This window comes from Calonectris borealis, chromosome 22 (genome assembly GCF_964195595.1).
Source record: "Calonectris borealis chromosome 22, bCalBor7.hap1.2, whole genome shotgun sequence".
Taxonomy (NCBI): Eukaryota; Metazoa; Chordata; class Aves; order Procellariiformes; family Procellariidae; genus Calonectris; species Calonectris borealis.
This window is the reverse complement of record NC_134333.1, coordinates 4,910,111-4,928,214: the sequence shown is the minus strand read 5'-3', so window position 1 is coordinate 4,928,214 and position 18,104 is coordinate 4,910,111. Positions and strand designations below refer to the sequence as shown.

The following is an 18,104-nucleotide window of genomic DNA, read 5'->3' as shown; positions in this document are numbered from 1 at the left end:
TATGTCCTGTTTGTGTGTGGCTGTGTAACGTGCGGCTGTTTCCAGTGCTTGTGGAATTGATGTTAAAGTAAACTTCCCTGTGAGGTGCGTTATGTTGTTTCTTAGTGATTTGAACACTTATGGAGAAACACTGAAGAAACCCTGTAGGCTAAATCCAATTACTGCATGATTCTCTCTCTCCTCCCTTTTTACTTCTTATCGATCTGGTAGCCAAGGCCTTCTGGGGGCTGATCTTGGTTCTCTTGTTTTTTGCGGCTGTGAGCAAGTCATAACTTCTCTGCCTCTGCTTAAGAATATCAAACGCTTAGATTTGTTAAATATTTAGCTGCTCTGCAGGGAGAGGAAATGAGAGAAATGGTGTTGGCTGTGGAAAGAAAAGCTTTTACCTAGACATTCTGTTGTGTCCAGTTCAGAAATGTTGCTGACAACTGGCCTTTGGATGGACCGGCATCCCTTACTTGAAATATTTTTACCTTTTGAAGCAACTATCATACATATTCATGGATGTAGTGCAGAGCCCTTAGCTGTGACCATATGTGAAGGTAAAAATTTAGACTTTGGGAATTCTCATCAGTGTCACTGAACTGTGATGAGAAATATGTTAGTAGGCTAGAGATAATTAGAGCTTGTTTTCATTTTGCTATAGCTTCACCTATTCACCTTCCCTGGCTGCATGCAATCTGGCAGCATGTTAAGCAGTCATGTGTCAGACTATGATTACGTTCCCTTGGTATTATCATTAGCTGAATTAACCTGACAGCTGGGCGCTCTTTGGTAACGATGTGCAGCAGCCAACTTTGCCGTGGAGGACCTACATCTCCAACAGGTACCTCTGGAGAAGGTCGGAAACCTTGCTGACTGCAGGGTGAGGTTGTGGAGCTGCTTTGCAGGCTATGCTGCTCAGATGGTTCCTCTTGTTAATTGGTGTTGCTTAATACAGGAAGAAAAAGATTCTCTGAAGGACCACTAGTATTTTGATTACCCTGGGCAATGAATTAAAGGTGTGCCATATTATTTATATAAATACATATACCCTTACTTGTGCGTGTTTACACACATACTACACAAAGAAACATTTTTCTGGTAAGAAGTTAGACTCCAAACAGAGCTCTCTAGCTCTCTGATTAACCCTAGGGCTAAAGAGCTTATCTGAAATTTGAAAAAACAAAACTTTCTGACATTCATTTTCTTTGCCTTAGTTATAACTTGCTCTTAACTATATTTCAGATCTGAAATGTCAGTGTGACAGCTGTTCACCTTTGTATATAATTTATTGGGAAAGGAAAAGAAAGAATTTGCTTGCTATCTGGTGCTCTAGTGCTCACCCATTTCTGTTTTTTGCCCAGTGCTCACAGACTGCAACTTCCATGCCAAATGCAATAAATATTTCTGTCCCGTAACTACATAGAGGCTGTATAGACCCTTCAAAAATTGCTTGCAATTTGTGTGTGGTTTATCTAACTTCCAAGGAATGTTCTGGGTTTGGAGCATATAAATCAACGTTAGTTAACCATATTATCCAAGGGTGTAAATACTACTCTGATGCTATGGTCTTTGGTTTATCCAAGAAAAGAAATCTTAGATCAACTTCAGCTGGTCATTAAACCTTGCCATCGCTCCCTGCTGCCCTGGAAAGGCGCAATTTACTTTTCCCTACCCACGGTTTTCCCGTACCCTTATCTACCACTGTGGTAGCTTTGGGCTCGTATGGCTCTGTAGAGAGCTAATGCAATTGGAAGCAAAAAATACTACTAATAAAAAAAATGTATAGGGTTAGAATTCAGCTAGATCAGCTCCCTGGTTGGCTTGATGTGACATAGCTACGTGAATGCCAGGGTCAGCAGGAGGAGGGCAGTGGGCAGTAGGGGTAAGGTCACTTTTGAACCACAATGGGACCTTCATCAATTTAAGCTGATTGCTTTTAAGGCTACAGTTTCACAGTCATTTACTGGAGATTCTTTAGCATTACGAACATTGGCGATGCTGTTATCTTTCACCTAATGCTTGACTTAATAATCTTGTGACTGCCGAATGGAAATAAAGCCTTATCCGGACGAGGATTGAGCAAGGTGTCTTGAAACAAAAGGAGCACTCCTTTTTAGTGCCGTCCATGAGGCCTCACTGTTGTAGGAATGATACTTCTAAGGAAGGAACTTTATACTTGCAGGGCGCTGATGGCGGTAAGATAGCAGTCACTTTCTTTCATAGAATCATAGAATCATTAAGGTTGGAAAAGACCTCTAAGATCATTGAGTCCAACCGTCAACCCAACACCCCCATGCCCACTACACCATGTCCCTAAGCGCCTCATCTACACGGCTTTTAAATACTTCCAGGGATGGGGACTCCACCACTTCCCTGCGCAGCCTGTTCCAAGGCCTGACCACTCTTTTGGTAAAGAAATTTCTCCTGATGTCCAATCTAAACCTCCCTTGGAGCAACTTGAGGCCATTTCCTCTCGTCCTATCGCTGTTACTTGGGAGAAGAGACCAACCCCCACCTCGCTACAACCTCCTGTCAGGTAGTTGTAGAGCGATGAGGTCTCCCCTCAGCCTCCTCTTCTCCAGGCTGAACACCCCCAGTTCCCTCAGCCGCTCCCCATCAGACTTGTGCTCCAGGCCCTTCACCAGCTTCGTTGCCCTCCTCTGGACACGCTCCAGCACCTCCATGTCCTTCTTGTGGTGAGGGGCCCAAAACTGAACACAGGATTCGAGGTGCGGCCTCAGCAGTGCCCAGTACAGGGGCACGATCACCTCCCTGCTCCTGCTGGCCACACGACTTCTGATACAGGCCAGGATGCCGTTGGCCTTCTTGGCCACCTGGGCACACTGCCGGCTCATGTTCAGCCGGCTGTTGACCAGCACCCCCAGCTTTCTGAAGGACAGCCCTACAAAAGCCATGTTTCTAGGGAATCATCCTCCTTTTCAAGCCCTGTCTGGATCTCTGTCACGTCCAGCTCCTAGTGAAGCTGCGCAACTTCGTGGTGAACTGGAGACCGGTTTTGGTTACTCTTTGTTGCAGTTCAAAGCATCCTTTTGCTCAAGCTAAATCTCCTCCTTTTATTTGATAAATATTATATTTTTCTAAACTGTTCCTGCAGATAAGCCCTTTCTTCACATCCATGTTAAATGCTCTTTTTTCTGCTGAGACTTTAAATTCAGCTCATTCAATGGCCTGTGCCATTGTCTAACGTTAAGATTGCTGAATACTTATTATAACACTGTTGTCTCTTTTTTCTTTTTTTTTTTCTGGTTTCAACAGATATTTAGCCATTTGGACGAAAGTTTTTGATATTTGGTGCCTGGAGCTGTAAATTTCAACAAAACTGAAAAGCGTTTTCTCAGAACTGAAAAGAAAATGCTAGTACTGAACTCGTTTTTCTTTTTAAAGAACACTCTAGTGTCTCCGTGCATTGAAACACGATCTTGAATTTCAGCAGGGAAGTGATTTTTGTGACTTACATGGCACATTAGTCGTTGTAGAGGCCACTGAAAAAGCAGATTCCGCATGTACATGTCATTGTTACTGTTTAATAACAGGTGTAGAAATATTTGGTGTTACAGATCACATTCCTTTTGAGAGATTGAAATGGAACCCAAATTCCCCATCCTCTCCTGTTACCATCAATAAGTAGGTTAAATCAGACTTTTCCAAAGTGAGTTCTATTTCCTGGTAAGAATCTTAACTTGTGCTCTCACCTTTTGGGGTCAATTGGTTTCAGTGCTCTGTATTTTTGAAGTACAGCTCACTACATTGAAGTATTAACAAAGCACAAGATGAACATTCAAATTAGCAGATACTCAGATATTATTTTCTTTCTTGGATTCTGCCTGTGAAGTGGAGGCTTGTCTTTTAAGGTATCTTAAAAATTAATACATTAATGTTCTTGAAGTACTCAGATACTATGAGAGAAGAATAATAATGGAAAGGATTTCATCCAGTCTGTTCTTATAATAGGATAATTTTAATGAAAAATCAGTGTCAGACATGTCTAACCTGTAACTGAGGTGGCAGAAATGCCAGAACCTCTCAAGGCAGCCTATTCCACTGCTTAGAGCATCTCATCTGTCAAAATTTTTCAAGTGTTTATTCTCAGTCTTGCAGCAGTTCATCATAAATTGTTTATTTCTTTTATGTTTTTGGACGAGGCTTTTATATACTTGTCTGTTCGTGTTTCTCTTCAGTATTCTCAAGGCTAGATCTCCGATTCTTAAACCATTTCTCATAGTCATAACCTCTAGATCACCAGTCGTCGTCGTTTCTCTTCCTTTGGTCATTTTTCACTGCTGAGAAGTGCGATGACCAAAACAGGGCAGGTAACTGAGGTGCTGATCAATTCCAGGTCAGTTGGCAGGTTTGTCTGTACCTTGGTGTATGTGCCTGTTTATAATCCTCAATATCATGATTTTTTTTGTTTTGCAACGTGCAGTTAATTATTCCTACCCCAATGTGGAAACTTGTGCATCAAATTACATTGTTTTTAAATGAATTTAATCCTGCCTGTCAGTGTATTTGTAGATCTTGGCATTGTAATGTGCAGACTTAATACGTGCATTCTGTTCCATCTTCCAGGCTATTAATAAAAGCACTGCATTCCAGTAAATCCAGGATGGATCCTTTCTCATTGTGCTTTAAAGTTTGTGGGTTTTTTTTTCCATCCACTTCTCGTCTACCTTTAACTTCATTCAGCCTGTGTTTTTCCTACATGTTTATGAAGAGGTATAAGACCTATTTATATCTTTATGAAAGTCTAAATCTCCCTCTCTTGCTTTATTTGTTTTCTCAAACCCTCTGTGTGTGACCACCTATCCTTTCCTAGAGGGAAGTTGTCTCAGACTGACCTAATAAATTCCTTTTGGCTGTTTCTTGTGTCCTTGTTTTCTTCTACCTACTTAAAAAGACATTGTGCCAGAATTTTCCAGGAATTAAGTTAGTGATAGGTCTATACCACACAATCAGAAAATAGTTGAGATTGAAAGGGATCTCTTGAGGTTCAGTCCAACGCCGTGGCTCCCTTCCTTTTCCCTTTATAACATTACGGATGACATTCACTTTCTTTCCCCATGTCTCACCCATCCTGTCCAAGTTCTCAGTGACTTTGAGATGATTTCACCCGCTCTGAGTGCTCTTGGGTGAAGTTCATGTTCAGGTAATCTGCAAATATCTAATACTCTCGTGGGCTGTCTCTTGTTCTTTTCCTACTCCTATTTCCTTTTCTTGCCCATTTGTCACTGATATTAATATTAGCTGCCACATACACATGAAGTCTTCATTCGTGTAAAAAAGTATTTAGCAGTTTGAACTTAGCATTTTCTGTTGTTAGCTTTTCTGCTTTATGGAGAAGTGGACAAATGCTTTCCTGGGTCTTCTCCTCCTAATGTGATTAAAAAATGAAGTTCACTCCTCGCTCTCAAGCACATGGTTCCCTGTGGCCAGTGAGCTGAATCTGGTCACTTACCTCTTCCTCCACATATCTGTGTGCACTTTCTTTGGGGAGGACAGCTAGGAAGTCTGACATCTGTCTTTTCCCACACCTTCTTAGAACCGTAGAGGTTGACTTCAGACCACCCAAGCATCCCCCATGTTATAGAGACTTGGAGGAAGTGAAGAAGCTAATAACGTGAGGAGAGGTCGCGTGTGGCTGGATAAACGGTTGAGGGAACAGCAGTAGGAGTAGCTGGTCTGCACTCAGAGTGGAGGAGAGTTGCAGAGTTCTCTGCTGTTCAGCGTGTTCTTGAATGACTTGGGAAAGGAAGCTGCTGAAATGAATCTAAACTGAAGACTGAACTGCAGTTGCGGTCTGATGGATGCACCCATGAGTGCTGTGGAAGCTGGCCCATGTCATTGCGAGGCCACTCTCAGTTCTCTTTGAAAGATTATTGCAATCAGGAGAAGTTTCTGGGGACTGGAAGAAAGCAAGTGTCACTCCTAGAAGTGTGACTTCTCCAAGAAGGGTAAGCAGGAGAAGCCAGGTACCACAGGCCTGTCCGCCTCAGTCTCTGGGAAGGTGATGGAGCAACTAATTATGGAGACCATTTCCAGATAAATGAAGGAGGAGAAGTTGATCAGGAGTGGGCAGCACGGATTTCTGAAGTAGAAATTGTGTCTAGCCAACCTGATAGTGTTCTACAATGAGATGACTAGCTCAGGAAGGGCTGTGGGTATTTGTCTCAAATGTAATAAGTCTCTCAACACTGTCTCCCACAACAGCCTTGTAGAAAAATTGATGGAAGACGGACTAGGTGAGCGGGCAGCACAGTGGACTGAAAGCCAGCTCAGCTGCTGCGCTCGAAGAGTTGTGATCAGCAGCACAAAGCCCGTATGGAGGGTAGTCACTAGTGTTTCACCTCTTCATTAATGACCTGGGTGATGGGATGGAGTGCACCCTTAGCAAGTCTGCAGATGACACAAAACTGGGAGAAGTGGCTGATGCACTAGGCAACCTGCCTTAGATGAACCTGCTTTGCACAGCAGGGTTGGACAAGATGATCTCCAGAGGTCCCTTCCAACCTCAACTGTTCTGTGGTTCTGCAGAAGGGCTTTCCAAGACTGAGTGACTCAGCAATACAACAAATGAAACCTCATGTTGATCAGTGAAAAATGATGTGCATGAAAATCACAGCTTGTAAAATGCTGGCTGTGCTGACTTTTCACTTGAGCAAAGTTTTGGGGCTATAGTAGATCTACGAAAACAGTTGCTGAAAGGCTCAGTAGAGGTCAGTCAATTCCTACTTGAATTTGGTAATTAAATAAAAAAACAGAAAATAGAACATAATTATGCCACTGTAAATCTGTCGTTTGTTCACATATTGAATTGCTGAATGCAGTCTTGGTCTTGGACTTTGTATCAGAAAGTATGCAGTAAAGCTGGAAAAACTTTGAAGGAGGGCATCAGGCTGGTCAGATCAGAAAAACTTCTGTGCACAGAGTGAATTGACTTGAAGATCTTCAGCCTTGGAAAGAGACCAGTGGGAGGCATATGAGAGAGAGGGCTTCAAAATTCTGCGTGGCCAGGAAAGAAAAATGTTCTCTCTCTCAACACAGGAACGTGGAAATGTGAAGTGAAGGTCGCAGATGGCAGGCTTGGAGGGAAGGGAAAAGGGGCTTTACACCAAGTGTGCTGCAAGGAATTTCTGCATTTCTGGCCATAGTCAGATGTTGCCATAGTTGATGGCCATAGTCATCAGCAGATACTGAGAGGACTTTTGCTCTTACTTCATACGGCTGCAGCTGTGGTGTGAGCAGGCATCACCACCACTGCTTGGCAACCACAGTTTTTCTCTAGCTGGAAAACCAGGCCTTGAGACACCCCAGTGACCCTGTTAAGTTGATTCTTGTTTACTCTGTAATGCTCTGCGGGCAAGTGTTCCATAAGGCATTTACAAATTACATCATGTTGACTTTCTAAGTAGACAGAAATGATCCAGCTTTATTCCAAAAAGTAGAAAATGCTGATGAGATTTATGGCTATTAACATCCAGGTGGGATGTGACTGTAAACATCAGCTGCTGTGTTCAGCAATCCATCCAACAGCTCTGCATAATCTTTGTCTTAAATTAGCTACATTTTTGTAGCTCCTCTATTAAGAGGCAGAGGCATTTACTCTCTTTTTTGCTGCAGTGATGACTTCTTTTAAAGATTGGTTTGTTTTGTATATATTCTTATCAAAATTGCTTTTCCTGAGAGTCATGATTTTGTTTGTGTAGCCAAAGGCATTCCGTTGGAAGCTTTTCTAAAGCTGATTTATTTTCATTTTTATCACATTCCATCAGAAATTGATAAATGTCCTGCCATTGCTGTAAATCTAGTTATTGCCTCCTTATATATGCATGCATTAAACTTCTCACAGCCAAACAAGATATGATGAGAAGGCTGTTTTCAAAGATCTAGGAGGAACTTACTGACTTGGTTGTCTTCTCTTTACGGTGGCAAATGATTTGGTAGATCAAGAAAATTGGCTATTGAGAGTCCACTTAAAAAAAATCACTTCTGTTTCAGGTGTAGCCTTTTGCCTGTCTCAGCTTTGAATTAAAAGCAGAAACAAGTTACTTCAGTCTTGCTACTTGTCAGTAGCACGTAAATCCTACAGGAAGATTAACTGGAGGCAGTGATGCGGGCTGGAATAATGCTGAGCTTACAGGATGAGAGGAGGGGGAAATTCCACCCAACCATATTTTTGGGGAAATTTTTGTCTGTGTGGCAGGTGAAGTCTGGGAACCCTGATCTTACTCTAACCTGCTTGAAGATTAATGTGCAAAGATAAGCATCTCTCCCTGATGTATTCAGGATCGGTACTTTACTATCGATGCACCTATCGGGAATCTGCATCTGAATGATACAATCACACCAGAATGCTTTGATTTTAATTAAAAGGGGAATTACACTCCCAAGTAGAAAATCCCTATTATACTAAAACATTTCTTCTGATCTTTCAAAAAAAAGTGAATAGTGAGAGTTGAACAAATAAACTTTATCTCGTCCTTGGGTAAGTGACATCCTGGTTCAAAATAGTGTTTGACTTCTCTTGGTAACACTAGTAACTGTCCCATTCTTACCAGTTTTTGTGATTTTTCCATGATACTTTGTGTAGAATGTTTCCCGTATTGGTATATTTTAGTTCCTGTTAACATACCTATTCAGCCTCTAACTGTATGTCATTAAATTGCATAATTAAGTATCACATTACAGGAATGACCTTTGATTTGGAGTCCTAATGGTAAGCTTAACGAGTTAGAGATGTCTGCACTGCTAATAATTTGTGTTTATAAGATTCTCATAATAGTATTGACATTTGGGCTGCATTGGTGAAATCAGCAAAGGGGAGATAAATTTAATCAAAATTCCTGTGTGGTGCATAGGATCCCACTGTGATTTGAGACATAACATTTGTAGTTTGTCATCACCTGTCTATTTTAATAAAGTCCTGCTTGTGTTTAAAACTTTAATTTTAACCAGGTGAACGTAGCTATACAGGGAAACCTCTGCTGGAGTAGCTTGTGGCAATTTTATTTGAAGAGGAACAATTGCTTTGGTTTCAGGAATGTTCTTCCACCTGACTAAGACTCAGCTCTCAGTGTTGCCCATTCAGTGGCAACCAAGTCTTGCAGCAGATGGTCAGTAATGTCCGTGATGTTCAGATGTGGGGGAACACACATGGTGGAGTTACTCGCTAAAGACTGAGCGTGGACTGCCCAACACTGGCTGAGCTTGTCTGGGCAAGGTTTGGAAGTTGTCAGGTTGTCTCTGGGAACCTGCTGCGTCCCAGAGCTGGTATTTTTGCTCTAGAGGGGTGGGTAGCTAATGGCATAGTACAGCTGAGGGCTTCAGCAGGCAGCTGAAGCAGGACCTTTGACCAGCCTTCTTTCTTTCTTTCTTCCTGCAACAGCTTCTGTCCTTTTTTTTTTTTTTTAATTAGATAAGAGTTGATCCTTTCTCATGATAAGCAAGTTTGCATAGGAAGAGGGCGAAAATCCAAGGAGGCTTTCTAAGCACATCTGTCCAAAAGGCTGTCTTGTTTCCCCAGAGTCATCCAGCTGTAACCATGCCGGTTTGCCTTTTGCTTTCCGTGTGCTCCCACTGTGGGAGATGAGACTTCAGGTGCAGTGTGTTACAGCCCTGGCCCTTTGCTAAGGCTATGCGAGCTCATGCAGCGCGGGGGAATATTTGGGCTTTTCAAGAAGTTCAATTTTTTTGGGCTGTAGAAGAGAAGCTTCTAGTGGATGTAACTAGGTTGTACGTCCTTCCAGGAGAGAGATTGTGAATTGCAGGAAAACTAGAAAAAAAAATGGGACCAGACTGGTCTTCGTGTTTCTTTTTTGAAAGTGTCCTAGAGAAAAATGATACTCTACAGTACAATTTTCCTGCCTCTTTCAGGATGCTCCCTGGCCTGTTTGTGTACATGTGCCCTGACTTGCCAGTAGCCTTTTGATAGCCTCTCTTGCTTCAGCACAGTGGAGCTGTCTGAGCATCAGTTTGCTTGGGATTTCCCTTCAAAGCATCACTCATCATCGAAATCCTGCTTTGTGCTGTTTGGCTACATAGGTGATCGTGTTCCTCCACGAAACACGTTAACAATACCTTTTGTGACATTGATTTGACAGGAGTAGCTTTTAATTTATCCGTGCCTCATTCGTGCCTGTGTGAAATTTGTCTTTACTGACAGTATGTTGTTTATGTTTTTGACTCGTAGATGCCTGAAAGTTGACTAATGAATTCTTCTTAGCTAGATCTCTTGACTTTTGTAGTAAATTTTTTGTCTGCAGAGAAGCCCGGAAAAATCTTTCAGCTTTATTACCATGCTTATTCAATGCAGCACTATTGCTCTCTGGGGTTTTGGTAGGGATCAGACACTCCTTGTAGCAATGTTCTCCTGAAACTTCAGTTTATGAACAACCTGAAAGAGAGAGAGCGAGCAGTGCATGTGGATAATAGAAATTATTTTGTATTGAGCAATTATTCAGATTGAAATTAATTGTTTATCGGTATAATATTTGGGAGTAAATGAAATCATAGTTGAGTATCGGTAAGTTAATACAGGAGAAAAGTGCTTGATCTTCAAAGGCAGAACGTTGCTGTGAGGTCTGTGCAGCCATGAGGACTCTGTTGTATGGGGTGAATTTACCATGTAGCTGAAACAAGCTGGAAACTAGGAGGGAAGTCATTCCACGTGGGTGACAAATAGCACGATGTGCCCAAGCTCGTTAAACTTTTGATGATGGTAGAAACTGAACTTGGGTCCTCTCAGTCTGAGCTCTGTGCCATCAGTTTGCTACTTTTTTGGTTTTTGCTTTTAATGCGTGTCTTAAGCACTGCAGGACTCTTGCTGGATGGTTTGCATCCTTAAAAAAGGTCAAACTGCAAGAATGTAGTATAAAATGAATGCATTATGAATGTCACTACAGCATGGAACAGTTTCCACTAACTAATGTGTTGCGTTTTACCTCAATTAATACTTCAAGATTTCTAAGGTTTTAGATATATTTTCTTGAAACAAAACATAGGGGTTTTTTATCTTCAAATATAGTGATACCTTGTGTTCCTCACTTGTTGTCCGGAGCACATGTGTAGGGATTTTGTGCAGCAATCAGATGGAGCAAGAGAAAAAGAGAAGGTGCTACTGAATTCCCTACCTCTGTAATTAAACGCTCGTGTTCAAAGTCAAGATTTTTGTCGCAGCAGATTCTAAATGTGCTGTTTTCCCATAGGCTACAGTGGTTTCCTCAAGGTCTCTTTCTTTGGGATGTCCTCACCGGTCTGGTCGGTGAGGATGACAATGACATGAGTTATTACTCGAGAGGAAGGGCAGTAGATGCAGGAGTCTGTCAACTTGTTGTTGGGGTGTTGTGTGTGACCAAGATGGTCTAAAACATGAGAAGGACGTCTTGAGTCAATGTAGGCTGAGTGTTTTGCTATCTGCACATCTATCTTTTCCATGGGCAAAATGAAGAGATATAGTGAGGAACTAATACTTTTTATTGTGCTTGAAATTGCGTAGGAAGAAATAAATTACTGAAATACCTGCTGTGTCCTAAATGTTGAAAATAAATTTGTTTACTCGTAGTTTTGTGTTTACTCTTTGGTCTTCAATATCAACTGGAAAATAGAAAAAGGAGGACTGTTGGAAGTACAAGGATCCAGACAAAATAAGTTATGTATTTCTCTCTTCTATTTCCTCACCACATTGACCAGACAATATCCAAACTTGCTCTGCTCCTGCATCTGTCTTGTACGTGTCTTTTAAATTGGGCAGTATGTAGCTCCTGCATCTTTTCTTCTCTAGGAACTTCTATTTTCCTTCGCTGTTTTTGTAGTTAGATGCCTCTGCTATGAAACGGTGGCTTTCTACTTCTTTGAGGCTTTCCCTGAGTCTGGTGCTCAGTGTTTAAAACTTGGTGCTGGTAGATGATCCCTGCTCTCCTATTTCAGGGTTTTCCAACACCAGCCCCTTCGGATGGCTCCCAGGAAAAAGGTTTTGTCTTGATGCAGTTACTTTTTCTGCCTGGCTAGATCTTGTCTAAATGCTGGTAGTCCCATTAAATGGATAAAACGTGTCATCATAGACATGTGCTGATACTACGACCTCTCTTAGCACAGTATAAGGCAGAGCATGAAATATTCGGGCATAAGGATATTCAGACAGTTGGTAAGATATGTCTGGGGCTCACAAGCTGTATATCCAAAATTTCATGAATCCTTCAGGGAAACCTTTCTTGTTCACACTTGGGAACCTCTATCAGGAGTTGTGTGCACTCTTCGGAAACTTGTGCCTGTTGCTGGGACGTGTCCAGCATTAGCTTGCGCCCGTTGTACCCTCTGTTTCCCTAGAGGAGAGAATTTAAATGCCGGTGCTCGTGTACAGTCATAAAAGTCCTGTTATTTGAATAAATTTTTTCAGGTCTTTCTAGTTACAGGTCAAGCTTTTTGGGCTGATGGTTCTAGTGGTTCTTAGAAGCCTTTTTCAGTTTTCTCAAGATTTGTCCTATAAACTTGTATTTGTCCTATAAACTTGGGATCAGAACTAGATTTATTACATGGGACTCATTAAAGCCCAATACAGGGGTAAAAAGTTAGGCATTATTACATGATGTTCCTCGTTTTCTCTTTCAAGAATCAGATTAATGTGTTTGATCTATGTCTACACTGGGAGCTCACTGTCAGTTGGGTAACTGAGGGTCTGATACTTCATTTTCCTTACATACCTGAAAATTAAACTCAGTCGAAACTTTTCTGTGAAGGAAGGCTACCTTTGTAGGCACTGTTGTGTCCCTCTAGGAGAAGAGAGAAACGAACCAGATGCAGTACATGCTTATCCTAAATTGCTAGTGCATCTTTGCTTGGTGTTTAGGGCGTACGGTGATGTAAAAAAAAGTATCTGCAGCCCCTCATTGCCTGGGGATGATCAGCATCCCTGGGACCTGCTCTTAGGTTTTGTTGAACTGAAAAGTACGTTATTCACATGTTTACCAAGTGATCTCTGTTGCTTTGTACTACTAACCAGAAGGTATAATTCAGGCTTTCAGTCCTTAGCTATTAACTTAGCGTGCCTAATGCATGGGAGAGCATTTGTGCTGTTCTGTGGGTTATTTTTCCTGGCCGTTACCAGATCATTGGAATGACTGATCCAGTCTGGCAATTCTGTGTTTGAATTTCACTGATAAAGGCACCGAGCAGAGCTAAGGCTAACGCACATCTCTGCCAGATCCCTGTAAAAGCATCCCTGCTGTCAGCAGCAATTCCCTCTTTACTACATTGCTGTTTCCATCATAAGCCTGCTCTCTAAACTTGTTCTCTCTTGTTCTAGGCTGCAAGCATGTGAAAGGCATTCTCTTGTACGGACCTCCAGGCTGCGGTAAAACACTTATGGCGAGACAGATTGGCAAGATGCTGAATGCCAGAGAACCAAAGGTGGTCAACGGTCCAGAAATCCTCAATAAATATGTGGGCGAATCTGAGGCCAACATCCGCAAGCTGTTTGCTGATGCAGAAGAAGAACAAAGAAGGGTAATGCAAACATAGATAAATAGCATGGTCAGTATGAATGTGCCTAGAGAATGACCGGAAAGGAGGTTTATAATCAGAAAATTGCTGCTTGCGTTAAAAGACTGAGTCACTGCTTAGCTTGTGATTATAGTTATTCCTTGCAAGTCACTGAATATTAGTGTTCTACAGATTCACACAATGTCCGTTGGAAAAATAATCTTAGAATCTGAAAAGGTAGCTGGTCTTCTAGCTAGCCATGCTGAAGATGGACAGTTTGTTTAAATTCCTTGCAGAGTTATTTTAAAGTAATACAGTAGGGCCCATCCTGCTATGCTTTGTATTATGTGGTGTGTCACCTGCTCAGAAAGTGCTTAAAAGTAGGATTGCAAAAATTTTGCTCTCTTTTTTCTTTTCTCTTTTTTTGTGAATTAATCTATTTGTATTTTTGCTACTAAATACAGATGGTACATAACATAGGATGAATTTTAAATAAGCTTTTATGGTTTCAGGTTTATTAGTATATTATAATCCTTGGAAGTGTTATAATCGATAGATACATCATTAATATTTCTCAGCAGAAAACTAAGGGATGAGAATAGTGTCTCGAAACTAGAGAGTATAGATCTTTGAAACTGGAAGTGGAGATAAAGATTCTGTTTTTTTCCAAACTTGTTTTTTTATCCAGTACTTTAGCTGGCTATCAAAAGCCCAGTCTTTAGTTTGCAGGTGTAAATACTTATTTCATGTGTGCTATGGTAATTTTTTCTCTGCTGTGGATCACTTAATCTTGATAAGATTTTCTCATAAAGAAAATACAATTTCAGGCAAGTCACAATTAAAGATAGGTAAGAAGACATTAGCAAAGGACATTGTATCCCTTTAATTTTATTTACACCTGACAAGACTGCAGATTTTGCTAGTGGCTTGAAATAATTTAATTTTCTTCTGCAAAAGATTTATTAATCAATAAGTCAGCTTTGCATGGTAACCCATACCGGTATAAACAATCTCCTTCTCTCTGGCTGTTGCAATTTAACTGAAAGCTGTGAGCTTCTTTTCCTTTGCAATAACACACCTGTTAAAATAGACTTTATATTGGCTGGAGGGGATGGTCCTGATGACAAGTTGTGAGATTAAAAAGGTCTCGAAAAGGTTGGTATTGTAATGACTTGTGTCTGGGGCAGATTGCCAGTGACAGCACATTTACCCAGTGTTAACATGGTCTCCACTGTCCACAAAAGATGTTTTAGAGGTGGAATTTGAAGGGAAAAAGCTTCATAATACGGTCACAAAAAGTATCCTGTTCTCTTACCAGCTGCAACTGCTTCACCTTTGAGTGAACCTGGAAATAAGCAGTTCTGTTCCTGATTGGCACTGAACGAATGGACTCCTTAAAAATACTAAGAACAAAGCTACTCTGGCAAGCTATATATGTACTAACTTTAGTACAACCTGGGGTATTTCCCACGTGGGGTGCGTCCCTCCACAGATGTGCTCTGTTCTCCATCTCCCTTTCGGAGGGCTCTCCCAGATACTGAGTGCTGTGACCCTTTGTCTGAACTGCGTGTTCCAGCTTTGGGCTTGTGCTTTTCGTGTTCCGTCTGGTCCTCTTCCTTGAAACACTGCTTCTCTTACCAGTGTCAGCTGTGAAGTCCTATGTTTGGGCAAAGCCCACCAACCACCCCATTTTGGAGGAGGGCAAGATGTTGTTCTGGAGAGGGGTCTGATAGATACATAACACGTGATACTAAAACCACTTGGAGGTATCAATGTTCTGTATCTCCGTGGCTGAGCTTGTTAAGAAGTTACTGTTTTGTTTGGATTGCTTTCAGTGATGACATGTGGCATTCCTGACATGTTTTTCTCTCCAATAGCTTGGAGCAAACAGTGGTGTGCATATCATCATTTTTGATGAGATTGATGCAATCTGCAAGCAGAGAGGAAGCATGGCGGGTAGCACTGGAGTCCATGATACCGTTGTAAACCAGTTGCTGTCTAAAATTGATGGAGTAGAACAGCTCAATAACATCCTAGTGATTGGTATGATGGTGCTTACTTTCTCTGTTATGGGGTCTGGTTGAAAACTGCTGGTGTTTTGCTCGCTGCAGGTCAACTAAGTTGTTATTACTGGTATGGGATCTGTTTGGACTAATCCAAACTGAACGACTGCTATTTAACAAGCATCAGTAGCAGATTTAAAGGGCGATGGTGCTGTAATTGGCTGATATTGCTGCTTTCAACAATTTCCCCCTTTAGCTTTTGATAACAGGTGTTTCATAGTTTAAGAAAACTTGCAAGGAATTATATGCATTGGTGTAGCGGCATATGGAGGAGTGGGGCTTCTCTAGCTGTGTTGTATAGTTGTCCTGATGCCAGGAGCCCTGCAGATACAGGTTTGATCCCTATTGCCCTGACTCTACTCCCGGGCATGACCTTTGCAGTATTTCTGGAGATTTCTGTCTTTTGTCTGTTTTCCTGAGACTCTGAGGTGTCTTCTTAGCTCTATGGGCTGTATTCAGGAGTTGGACACCCACTTAGTAAGCTCAGATAATGCTTATTTTGTTTTTAACTTTGAATTTAGGAATGACCAACAGACCTGACCTGATTGATGAGGCTCTGCTGAGACCGGGGAGGCTGGAGGTGAAAATGGAGATCGGTAAGTAAGCTAGCATATCGCAATATATAAGCTCACATGTGCTTACGATAGTAAAGCAAATACATATCATAGTGTGAACAATTAACCAGGATGGCATAGGTGCTAAACTTCATGCAGCTCCCTCGTAATATTACATGTAAATTTAATCAGCCAATTAAAATGCCATTTTAGACTTACCTACTGATAAGCCATTGACCTGATACCAGTTTCTGTCCAGCAGAATGGATAGGTATGGGCAGGCAGGACCCTGAATCTCTTGCGTGAATGAAAGGAGCCAAGTAATGGCACCAGATCATTCCTAGGTGGAAATTGTGGAACTGTTGAACTTGTAGGGCGGGCAAGTACAGTGTGTGAGCAATTCTTGACCTGAAGGAAGTGCAGATCGTTTTATTTGCATGAAGTGATAATGGTGACTTTCACTGCGGGAACTGCAGCTGTTAAATAGCATTGGCTGCTGGTTTCTGCAATCAGCAGGTCTGCATTACTCGCATCAACAGAACTAAAAGTGGGCCGAAGAGCTCTGTTAGCCATTTATTTTAGTGAACTGGAAAAGAACGCTATCTGTCAGTAACTTAAAAGGGACTTCTGTAGTTGTACACATCTGCCTGACACCAATGCAGATTAAATAATGGAATATCTGATAATGTAGGATTTATTAAGAAATTAAGGCTAATCCTCTTAAATTCATGAAAACAAGTCTCTGACTTTGCATTTAGATCAGAAGTTGGATCAGTAAAGATCATGGTGGAGTCTAAAGGGTGACTAGCCTGTGGTGCTCAGTTCTGAGGTTAACAATTCACAGAAGAATGTTTGAATAGAGAATAGCTTGGGACCGGTTAAAAGCTTGATGGTCCTGTCTTGCAGTGAGAAACTCAAATTGTTTGAGATCTGTGTTTAATTTAAAGATTGGAAATGCAGTTGCAGATGTGTAGTTTGGAAGAGCTCATAAAACATTTTCCTCTAACCTTCCACAGACATACAAATGTCACAAAATATTTTTTATGCTCTGAGCTAGACACCTACTGTTGTAAAGGTAAAAATTCTCAAGCTGTAGGGAGTCACAAAAAAGGAACAGGCAAGGCCATGAGTATTAATATGGTCTGTTTCCTTTCAATAGCAGAAAATCAGTTGAAAATGTCCATATAACCCTAAAAATCATATGATATCATACTAGAGTGGCAGGCAAAATTATAATTGTCTGGTCTGACAACATATATGCTGGTCTGAACTGCGGGGAAACTCTTGAAATCTGATCTATCAATGTAATCTTAAGAGCTCGCTGGGGATTTTTTCTCTTATCCTTAAAAGGTAACGTCACTTTTTGAAAGAGCCAGAAAGAGGAAAGATTTTTTTGTGATAGCTGAAAAGGAAAGATTTTAGGCAAAAGAAGGAATGAGGAAGTGAAGCTGATGACTACAGAGGCAGCCGCAGAGGTAACCCGGGCAGTGAGCTGATGCTGATGCTCCAGAGCTAATGCTGTCCTTGAATACTGTAGGAAACAGTTTATATCAGGTGTTAGTGTGCACGTAGCTCACGCAAGATGTGAGGACTAGAGATTCAACTAGAGCACTAGCTGTGGAGCACAGACAGCATCAATGGTTTCAAATATGCTGGAGGCTTAAGAGACTAATACATTTTTTAGGTGCAGGAAGAAATATTGAAAGAGACGTGACTATTCCTGGCACAATACACAAAAAAGGAAAATTGGGAAAAGAAGTGTATAGCAGTACATAAAGAATTATTAGAAGTCAGGCTGATGAATAGTAATGAGAGAGTGTTGGCATTGGCAAAAGCTGTAGCCAGATACAGTCTTTACAAACTAACACAGCTACAAGGGATTGAAGGAAAGACTCAATAAAGAAAGTGTGTTTTAGGGACGAAGAAGTGTAGCCACAATGCCAGTCCCCTTTGAACAATCTCATACTTGAAAACAAATGCCTAATAGCAACTGTTATTAGTAAGCCCAGGT

General features: G+C 41.4%; 1 protein-coding gene across 3 annotated transcripts in view; it reads left to right on the top strand.

Annotated features, from left to right (window-relative positions):
* NSF (N-ethylmaleimide sensitive factor, vesicle fusing ATPase) overlaps positions 1-18,104 on the top strand; it is an 87,801-nt gene that overhangs the window by 33,923 nt on the left and 35,774 nt on the right. For all 3 annotated transcript variants that reach the window (XM_075171164.1, XM_075171165.1, XM_075171166.1), the window contains 3 exons: positions 13,301-13,500; positions 15,354-15,519; positions 16,061-16,135. In XM_075171164.1, coding sequence (XP_075027265.1) covers positions 13,301-13,500; positions 15,354-15,519; positions 16,061-16,135 — 441 coding nt within the window. The remainder of the gene's footprint in view (positions 1-13,300; positions 13,501-15,353; positions 15,520-16,060; positions 16,136-18,104) is intronic.